The 10,173-nt window shown below is 45.0% G+C and overlaps 1 protein-coding gene across 1 annotated transcript; it reads left to right on the forward strand.

Moving 5' to 3' along the window:
• Window positions 1–1,037: 1,037 nt before the first annotated feature.
• Window positions 1,038–3,987, forward strand: LOC121837807 (zinc finger protein 22-like). The gene is made up of 3 exons (XM_042293626.1): window positions 1,038–1,065; window positions 1,150–1,335; window positions 3,070–3,987. The coding sequence occupies exons 1-3, from the start codon at window positions 1,038–1,040 to the stop codon at window positions 3,609–3,611; spliced, it is 756 nt and encodes a 251-aa protein (XP_042149560.1). The 3' UTR covers window positions 3,612–3,987.
• The last annotated feature ends 6,186 nt before the right edge of the window (window positions 3,988–10,173 follow it).

Raw genomic sequence — 10,173 nt, forward strand, 5'->3', positions numbered from 1 at the left:
AGTCTGGGAACCTTAAACTAAAAGACTATGGGATAAATTAGAACAAGTTAAAAAGTCAGTGCACCAGATTTGTCTTGAATAAATATACATTCAAAGCAAGCGTCACGGCTATGAAAGAACATATACACTGGCAACTGCTCCTATGCAGAGAGCAACTGCTCCCATGCAGACAGAAAATGCGATGTTATCCCGTTTGTTGCCTTCTTTTTTTCTAGTTTTTGCGTCATAATTCATAATCATTTTCTCTGCAGTTTGATCAAGTAATGAATAGCCAACCATACCAATTCCCAGCACTGGTATCTTTCAGTTTTAGTTTTGCTCATCAAATTTGAGGACGTTTGAGCGCAGGTAAAAACTTTGTGTTGGCGACTGTTTATTAACCCTCATCCTTCTAAACTTTGCAGGCTGAAATATCCGGAAATCCTCTTAAAGCAAGTGTGAGCGATCCTTCGCTGCCTGGGAAAGAGTGCCAGCCACCAGCCAGACCAACCTATGGGAGAGCCAGACCTTTGGACTACATTTTCCCCCAGATAAATGGGACCAACCAGTCGGATCAAATAGGGAATGGCCACAGCTCAGCCAGCTACATGCAACATTTCCATTCCCATCTTTACCTTTGTTCGCCGACACACCATGTCCATTTTGTTCACGTGTAATTCTCAAAACCTATGGCGGTGATACATTGTAGGGTGTTTGCTTTTGTAGCATGACTGCCTTTTTCAGCACTAAAAAGCAGGAGCGCTGAGACTAAACCATGCTCCTTGATCATATCCAGATGTGTCTTTCATGATTTGTGTGGTTCTGTATCAAAGTAATCTTTTACCATATGTTTAAAGGTGAAGTAAAACCTTTGAAGCACGTATTAATAGAGAAGGATCGCTTTTATGTTTGATTCACATGCATTTTTTACAATTGACTTTTTCGGGATGCTCACTATCCAGTTATGATGCGCGTGTTTTTTCGTGATATAATTATTTTACATTTGGGATTACACCACAATACGAATGTAAACTGAATTCCTCTACTTTATCTCCATGATGCATCCCCTGTTTGCTTGTTCCTTGAGTTCGTTCTGGTTGGGCTTCTGTATTGGTGTGGTATAAATAAAAAGAAAGGAACTAAAGAAAACTTTATCTTCACTCCTTACAGAAATTTCCCAGGCAGCATTAGACTACGAATGGCACGGAACGAACTGCGAGGGCACGGGGGTGGCGCTCTCGTTCCAAGGAGTCGAATCGCAGTGGCAACCATCGAAGATGGACCAGGAGGGGAGGGCAGACAGCAGTGAGACTTCTGCCCCCAATCTTATGGTGCCCACAAAAATAACAGCACCAGGTATGAAAAGACGCAAATGGGACAATACTCATCCAGCTTCACAGCTTCTTAAAACACCCTTAGTATTTGTGAACGGTCCCACACGGATAGAAAAACTTTTTGTATGCTAGGTTTTCCAGAAGGTGGAAAATCTGAGGAGCCTGATATGGTACACAAAGTTTCTCCCACATGGAAACGTCTTTCAGGTTTAGTTAGCGCCCTGCAACAAGCAGATGAGCATACCACATTGAAATAGTTCTTTTCCTTAGGAAGAGGGGGAAAGGGGGAATAAAGGAGTTACAGTCCGAAGTCCAAAAATGACAACTCGGATGAAAGCAAACAATCAAGCTGGGCTCTACTGAAAGAATGTTTAGTCTGAGCACTTGAAGTTTAGCTTCAGATTGGCACTTGAAGAAGTCCGAGCACTGTCACACACACTATAAATTATTTTTAACGGATGAAATAGCCCAAAATATTTCGCTGTTTCATGTGATTGAAGATTTTCTCACAACGTTATTTGTGCCGCCAAAGTTGAGCTTTACTGGCAAATGTCCATACCAATACAGATTTGAAACAGCGTTTTTCGCTGTTTCGAATAGCTTGTTAAATACTTGTCGTGTACCTTAGCCAATTTTGATATTTTCTAAGGTACAAAACAATTGTTCTACAAGCCTTTTGGATGCAATTTTGTGCAATCTAGTAATCTGTGGGTCTGTGGAAGACCCTTCCAGCGTAACTTAATACACAGCGCTCGGTACTTGCAGAGTTTTGCAGCCGCAGTGTTTTAGGCATTACCGATAAAAGTAACGATATACATTACTTGTTACTGTCAAAATGAAGGAATGCGTTACCGACCTATGTTAGTTAAAAATAAAAGGAACGCACTACTGTCACCGACAGAAAGTAAAGCACGTTACTTTCGCAGCATTTTTTATTTATAAAGCAGCGATAACAGTGTTTCTTTGTGTGTGTGTGTGTCTCTTTTTTTTTCTTTTTTTTGCGACAGCGTTTCTTGACACTGGGATAACTGGTGCGGGCGTTGGGATTTTTCTAAAGTGGAACATTTTGCGTAGGGAAAGGGCAGGAAAAATGTTTGAAAATATGTAGAATGAGTGTAATAATTAATGACTTGGATCACATGCTACATTTCAGCTTAACTCCACATGCAGCCGGCTCTCGGAGCTAATGGGACTAATCAAGCAGCGTCAAAAGCGCAAGTCACTAGGCCTTTTTTGTTTTTAAAATGAAGTATAAAAACGCGGAAAAAAATATGTACTTTTTTTCTGGTTTTCGGAAGCATACCAAGTAACATAATTACGTTACCCGTTACTCAAAATAAGGAGCCTAAGTACATTACCCGTTACTGTCTTGGAAAAGTAACAACTACGTCATTACGTTACTGAAAAAAGTAACGCCTTACCGGTATACGACGTTACTTGTAACATCTTACCACCAACGCTGTGCAGCAGCAACCACGGCGGCTTGAGTTTCCTTCTACACTTGTTCAGCAGAACGTGCAAGCCACCACAGCTGCCGCACCATGGGGCTGCCAGAGTCGAGTCTTTAACGATCGCCTGTAGATCTTTACAAGCATTGCGATTGAGCCTTAACATCTGAAACGAATGAATACCTACTTTAAACTGCAATGCGTATAATGTAGGTATACAGGGCCATGATCATCGAGGTACTCAAAATTCATGTTCAGAACTATAAAAAAAGCTCTGACCTTTCTTTTTTTGTCGTGTCATCCAACAGGTTGGATCGAAGCATACCATAACGATGAAGTGGATATCTTTGACCGTGACAGCCGCAGGGGTGACACCTCTCCCCAGACCAAGTGGTTGGACCCACTCAAGCCGCAAACGCACCGACAATCGGACAAGCACCAGTGCAGCTTCTGTCCTCACTCAAGCTATTCCGCAACGGCTGTAGCCATCCACGAGAAGACTCACACTGGCGAGAGGTCCTCGAGTTGCGGCGTCTGCAAGAAAACGTTCACGAATAAGAGTAACTTGGTAGCTCACGTTAGAATTCACACCGGAGAGAAGCCGTTCAAGTGCAACACGTGCAGCAGGGCTTTTACTCAGAAATGCAACTTGGTGGATCACGAAAAAATTCATACAGGTGAGAAGCCGTTCAAGTGCAACACGTGCAGCAGGGCGTTTATTCAGAAAAGCAAATTGGCAAATCATGAGAGGACTCACACCAGAGAGAAGCCGTACAGGTGTGAGACCTGCAGCAGAGCGTTTGCGTCTAATAGCTATTTACACAATCATCGGAAGATACATCGCAAGTGATTGAAACCATCACGTGTGTTATAGCTGTGGAGGGGTTTAAACGAAATACTCTAGCTCCTACGTGTGTTCACTTCGTTTTGCGATAGACCTGCAAAGGTTCTGCGCGTGAGCAGTGCAGGTTTTTGCTTGGCTCAAAATTTTTGAGCTTGTTATTTATTGTGTAATCACAAATAAAAATGTCAATTTTCCTTAGAAGAAGAGAGCAAGGTTCTTTTTTTGTGCAAAAAAGGAAAACTACTGGAAGCACTTTTTTTTATTAATTTAGAGTTCTTAATCACATGCTACACCTGCAGTCTCTGGGTTGTCTGTAGGTTCACTTATGTTGCTTACAGGTTGGCCTGCTAATAAACAAAAATATACGAAAAATTAAAATAACTTAGGTCTTTCAATAGCAACAGGCTTTAATTATGTAAAAGTTTAAAAGGTATAAGAAAGAAAGAGTAATGCCAACACAATTCTAAGATATAAGAAAAATTATATAATGAAAACTAATTGACACACCAAGCTGGAAACAATGCTTTGCACATAGTAGTACTGGAACGCAATATACAACACTCGAAGTATTAGGAATGCAATGTCTTGTTTCCTTATACTATTACTGAAATTTTCCGCGCTAAATTTAGCGGAAGAAATTCCTCGCTAAATTTAGCGGGAAAATGTTTCCGGCTAAATTTAGCGGAAAATTTTTCCCGTTAAATTTAGCGGGAAATTTTCCCCTAAATGGAAGGCAAGCAGGAGAAGAGGAGGGGAGGGTACTGATAAGGAGGAGGTGCATACCCTCCCCTTTGTACCTTCCCCCCGTTCTCCTCAAGAGCTGCGCTCTAATTCGGCGTTACAGGGGATTGTAAATGTCTTTCATTTTTTTCATTATCCTTTTATTGATTTGTATGCCTTTGTGGGCTTTACTGTAGAAAAGAGGAGTGTACAAAGAAACAAGATATGGAAATACAGGGTGAGCTCCCAAAACGGATTCTGAAGAGGTAGGAGACTGGTAAATAACTTAATCGTCCCCACTCAATGTACAGAAATAGTAATGAAGAACGAACCTCCTCTATGGTTAGCTTTTTTGGACATAAATGAAGTGTACGAAAATGTAAGCCAGGAAAAGTTCAGGGGTCAGCTGAGGGACTACAACTTAGATACAAATTTGGTTAGGTTTCTTCCTCAGGTGTACACAGACAATAAAGTAGTTACAACATTGGAAGCAGAAACTACACAACCCGCAGCAATGAAAACAGGGCTCAGGCAGGGCTGTCTACTGTCATCTCTTTTCTTCATGATACATCTCAGTGAAATAGAAATTAAATTAACTTAGGTTCTGATGTGAGTTATATGGAAGTAGGGAGAAATGTAATAGAGGTAATGCCAGGACTGATGTATGCGGACGACACTCATGGCAGTTGTCCTGGAATGTTACAGGAACGAGCTGGAATATATGGAGAGGAAGGGGACACATGGGGTGTGAGTTTTAGCAATGACAAGTCTGCAGTAATGGTGTTTATTGACGAGAAGAGGGAACCCCTGAGAATACAAGACATTGTAATAAACCATGTAGAAAAATACAAATATCTGGGAGTTTCGCTCAGTGAGGGAAGGAAACATGAGGAGAGTATAATTAGAAAAGGAAAAGAAATTCATATGTTATGAAATAAAGACACTGTAGAACTAAATAGTGGTCAGGGGTATATGGAAAGGAGTGATGGTACCAGGACCGTATTTCGGCAATACGGTAGTGTGCATGAAATCAAAGGTTCAATCAGGATTGGAGGTTTGACAAGCGTAGGCAGATTGGAACTGGGAGCACATGGAACGACACCAAATGAGGGGAAGTATACAGGGGGACATGTGTTGGTCGTCTTTTGAGAGTAGGGAGGATATTAGTAAGTTGAAATTTTAACAAAGGTGGACCGAAATGGGTGTGGGAATGGGTCATGAAAAGATTTTACACAAAATGGACAAACCGAACCCGAAAGCTTACGTTAAACTACCTACACACTTGTGATGGGGCTGAGCAGACTACCCCGGTAAAGAAGGGAGTGAAAGAGGCAGAAAGGAAAATGTGGGAGGTAAGAATACACGAAAAAATCAGTCACAAAAACAGGACAGAAGAAAGGAAAATGTGTTTGACAATTCAACGGGAATTTCTTTACGGCTCGAGGCCTGAACGTGAGTGTTGAGGACGAAGACGTTTAGGGATAAATTTCAGGAGAAAGACACTTTATGGCCCGCCTACCACAATGAGGACGAGACGCTAGAGCACTTGGTTTTGGAGTGCACGGGGCTTCGCCCTGCCCTTCCTGAAGGAATAACGGATTTGACCTAGCTCTGGGTTTCGCTGCGAAAATGAAATGACGGAAGAGAAGAGAGGGGGGGGGGGGGGGTTAGAGCCACAAAGAGGTGATTTGAAGATTGGTGGAAACTATAGAAAAAAAACTTGAATGATACACAACGAAATAGCACAGCTGGGAACAGGCGGAAAAGAGGAAAATTGGGACTCCCTCTCGCGTGGCTCCGGCCCAAAGTCTCAACCCTGTCTCCCAGCTGGTCACGATGCTAGGGCAACGCCGACGAGGTTTGACCAGAGGAAAATTGCCGACTTCCTCCCCGGGGTGCAGGTGTTAATTTCTTGCGGATCCCCCAATGGTCATCCTGGGGCGCTATGTTGCACGTTATGGACTCCCAGGAGACTAGGCAGAAGGAAGTGACGTCAACAATGCAGCAAATGCAGATTGTATGTTGATTTCATTTTCTTCTGTCAACATCCAATCTGCATTTGCTCTAGTCGTTGACGTCACTTCCTTCTCCCAAGTCTCCTGGGAGTCCAAAACGTGCAACATAGCCCCCCTGGTGATATCCAACACTGCATGGTGATAGTGAGGGTGATCACTCTTTCATATCTTTAGACTTAGGCTAGGTGGCGCTAGCTACTGCCCGTTACATCCATCCATCCAGAAATTGTCTGGCAGCTGACCAGTCAGAAAATTTCTATAAAGCTCTGTTTTCTATCTGTTTAATTTTTCTGTTACTTAACATATATTTTCAGTTTCTCACTAACATATATTTATGTAAATTCACAAGTTCTGTTAAACCAATCGCAGTTAAAATTCGGTACAAAAAATATGCAAAATAACAATTTCCGTTATATCAAGTTCAGGAAAATGTGAGGGAAGATAATTTCTGCAATATTACACGTTTCGTTGAAGCAATTGAGTATATGCGAAATGAAGAGCGCCATTTAGTAGCGCGACGAGTGCTACGTCCGCCATCTTGGTAGCGGCGAGAAAATAAAACCAGTGACCCGACCGGCAAAGTCCCGACGTAAACAAGCGAACGCGCTTCGTGCGAGAGATGCGATGCCAATAAGGAAGATAGAAGAGTAGGAGAGGGCATGACGCAGCCTCCACAAGCCATGCTCCCTTGACGCCTCGCCTCTTTCTCATTTTTCCCCTTTCCTCACTTATCAGGCCAACGTGACCACATCACGTGACCGTAGCTAGCCTTCGATCTGCTGATAAAACCTACTGGACGGAGCACGCGCAAGCCTGCAAGGAATCCTCTACAATCAACCATCCATCTCGCACGTGAAATGTCACGAGCACCAATGCACCCCAAGGCTCTGCCCTCGCGCCCATTCTCTTTAATATTGCATTCATCCAACTCGCATGGAAATTGGAACAACACAAACACCTCAAGTTTCTAATCTACGCTGACGATGTGACGCTCTGGGCCACCCATCTGGACCACACTCAACATCAAGATATACTTCAACGAGGGTTGAACATGTTAAAACAGAAGTTCGGGCGAGTTGGTAGTTCATGACGCACGAGGACACAGCGCACCCGTAGCAAACACTCAACGTTCACAGTCACACCAAAAGAAAGGGACACTTACACAGCGCTGACTTCAACTCTTTGTATATTCCCGCCTTTTCTCTTCTTTCACGTCTAATGCATGACCTAGGCAAAGAAAGAAAAAGATGAGGCCTAGGTCATGCATTAGACGTGAAAGAAGAGAAAAGGCGGGAATATACAAAGAGTTGAAGTCAGCGCTGTGTAAGTGTCCCTTTCTTTTGGTGTGACTGTGAACGTTGAGTGTTTGCTACGGGTGCGCTGTGTCCTCGTGAGGGTTGAACACTCTCCACCAGTACACCCAAGCCATTGGCCTGGAATTATCCCCATCTAAATCTTGCTACATGCGCGTCTGCAATAATGCTGCCCGCAAGAAGCTAGGGAAAGACGACCTGGATCTGAAGATGGGTCAACAAACACTCCCCAAAGTTGAAACTATGAGAATTCTCGGCCTCCGAATCTACAAGACCGGCAGTGCCAAAGAGTGGCTCGTATCCATAAAGAAATCAGCCCACTCTATGCTCCACCTTATCAACCGCATCTCCCAGAGACGTGGAGGGGCTTGTTCTGCGATTGCCACGTGCCTCGTGAAGGCCATTTTACAGCCTAGGATAATCTACCAAGCACAATTTCAGAACCTGACAGAGACGCAATGGAACTCGCTGGAAACTGTCGACCGGGCAGCGATGCGCAGCATTACCGGCCTCCCGATGCATACGCCTATTAAGCTGTTACAGTAGCATGCTCACCTGAATACACTACGACAATTATGTGATCAACGCACACAAGCCCGGGTTGCCAAGCATCAACTGTACGCTTCAGAATGTCATAAGGAAACGTCATACATTGAGAAGATACAGCAGCTTCCCCCCTGGAGTTTCTCCTGCCTTACCACCAATAAGACCTCCCGCCGTAAGGCACGTCAAAATCCCAAGGCCTATAATCCAAACCCTTCTTCTCCGGATCACTGTATCCTGTACACGGACGCTGCATGTACGCAAAACGGAGGAGCTACTGCATTCGTCAGTCGCACTCACCCCCACCTTGACGACCAGAAGAAGTTTGCTACATCGGACGCATCTCCTTTGCTGCTTGAGCTACAAGCCATTTATGAAGCCCTTCTCGCAGCCTCCAAAGATCACTCCATTGATCAAGTGACCATCTTCACTGACTCCGCACAGGCCATTAGGCACCTGAAACAGACCAAACAAGCCATGAACATTGTTCAAAAGATCCATCGTTTACGACACCATTTCGCGGTCATGGTCGTCATCGACTGGGTGCAGGGCCACGGCCCTGCAGAGGGCAACATAGCGGCTCATGAGGCGGCCAAACGGGCAGCCCAATCAGAGGACCTGCAGAGCCACACCTTCCCCATGGACATCGTGGCGACACTTCTGGCCACTAAAACCAGGATCCGGGCAAGCACGCGAGCTCTCATACCACCGTGCACCGCCCGGGTTCCCCCTGGTCTGTCCCGGCTCCAGGAGGTGTTGCTCCGGCGCATTCGCACTGGATGCGCTATCACACCGGCAGTCCTCTCATCCTGGCGAGGAGACCACAGCCGCATCCCTCCCGCCTGCCCCCACTGCCCCGCTCCGGCGGACCAGGTGGATGTTCGCCATCTCATCTGGACCTGCCCGGGGATACGGACGGATCGGGAGCACTACGTCCTCCAGGCGGGGATACGGTGGGACGATCCGGAGGCCTACAAGACCTGGACGACCAACAACGCCTGCGCTCGAAGCCTTCTAGACTTCGTCCTTACCGCCGGCCTTCCCGCTTTCCTTTAATTCCTTTCCCACTTAGGCCTGCGGGCCTTTCCTCTGGGCAATAAACAACAACACTGACCAATGGGCCTTTGGATGGATGGAAGGCTGAATATGGCTGAGCCCTTTGGATCGTGCGGTAGCTTACGCCACCTAGCCATTTTGTTTTACCATTTAAGTTTAGAATATTTAAATGTGAAATCTATATTCCCTCCGCACTGCAAAGAAAGTGAGGCTATGAAACCCCCTTGCCATCAGTGAATAAGAAAATATCTAGTTTTCTCTCGATTTCTGCCACCATTCACTTAATCTTTGCTTGGTAATCTCTACAGTCTTGAAATCCACTCTCCCTTCGCTGTCTCTAAAACCCAATGACTTTATTAAATCTATGTTGTCTTCGGTAGGCATAGGGTAAAGCCCTTTACAGTAGAGTATCAAGTGCTCAGCCGTCTCGTCCTCCTCTCCACAAGCAGTGCACACTGCATCCATTTCCTGGTACTTCACTCTGTACGTTCTGGTTCGCAGAACACCCGTCCTCGCCTCAAACAGCAATGAGCTACCCCTAGATTTGTCATAAATGCTTTCTTTGGCAATAACTGTTTTGTTTAATCTATAGGTTTCCAGAGCCGTCTTTGTCTGCATTCCCTCTAGCCACCGATCTCTTTCTGTGGCCTTAAAGGGATACTGAACCAAAGAATTTAGTGCCCATAATAAGTGGCGCACATTCTTTCCACCAGCCAGCAGCCGCCGGTGGGCGCGGGCGCACGCAACAAAAATGACGTCACGGACCTCCATTCGCGGTTGAGATGACAGTGAAATGCATGGGCTTCGGACTAAAGGAGAATAAAGACAGGCTTTTCATCTCTACAAGTGAAAGCTACGTGCTTGTTAGACCAATTCATCGCTTACTTTTTACACCAGGCACCACTGTGTAGATGAAAAACT

The sequence above is a fragment of the Ixodes scapularis genome, unplaced genomic scaffold, assembly GCF_016920785.2.
Source record: "Ixodes scapularis isolate PalLabHiFi unplaced genomic scaffold, ASM1692078v2 PGA_scaffold4__175_contigs__length_147842914, whole genome shotgun sequence".
Taxonomy (NCBI): domain Eukaryota; kingdom Metazoa; phylum Arthropoda; class Arachnida; order Ixodida; family Ixodidae; genus Ixodes; species Ixodes scapularis.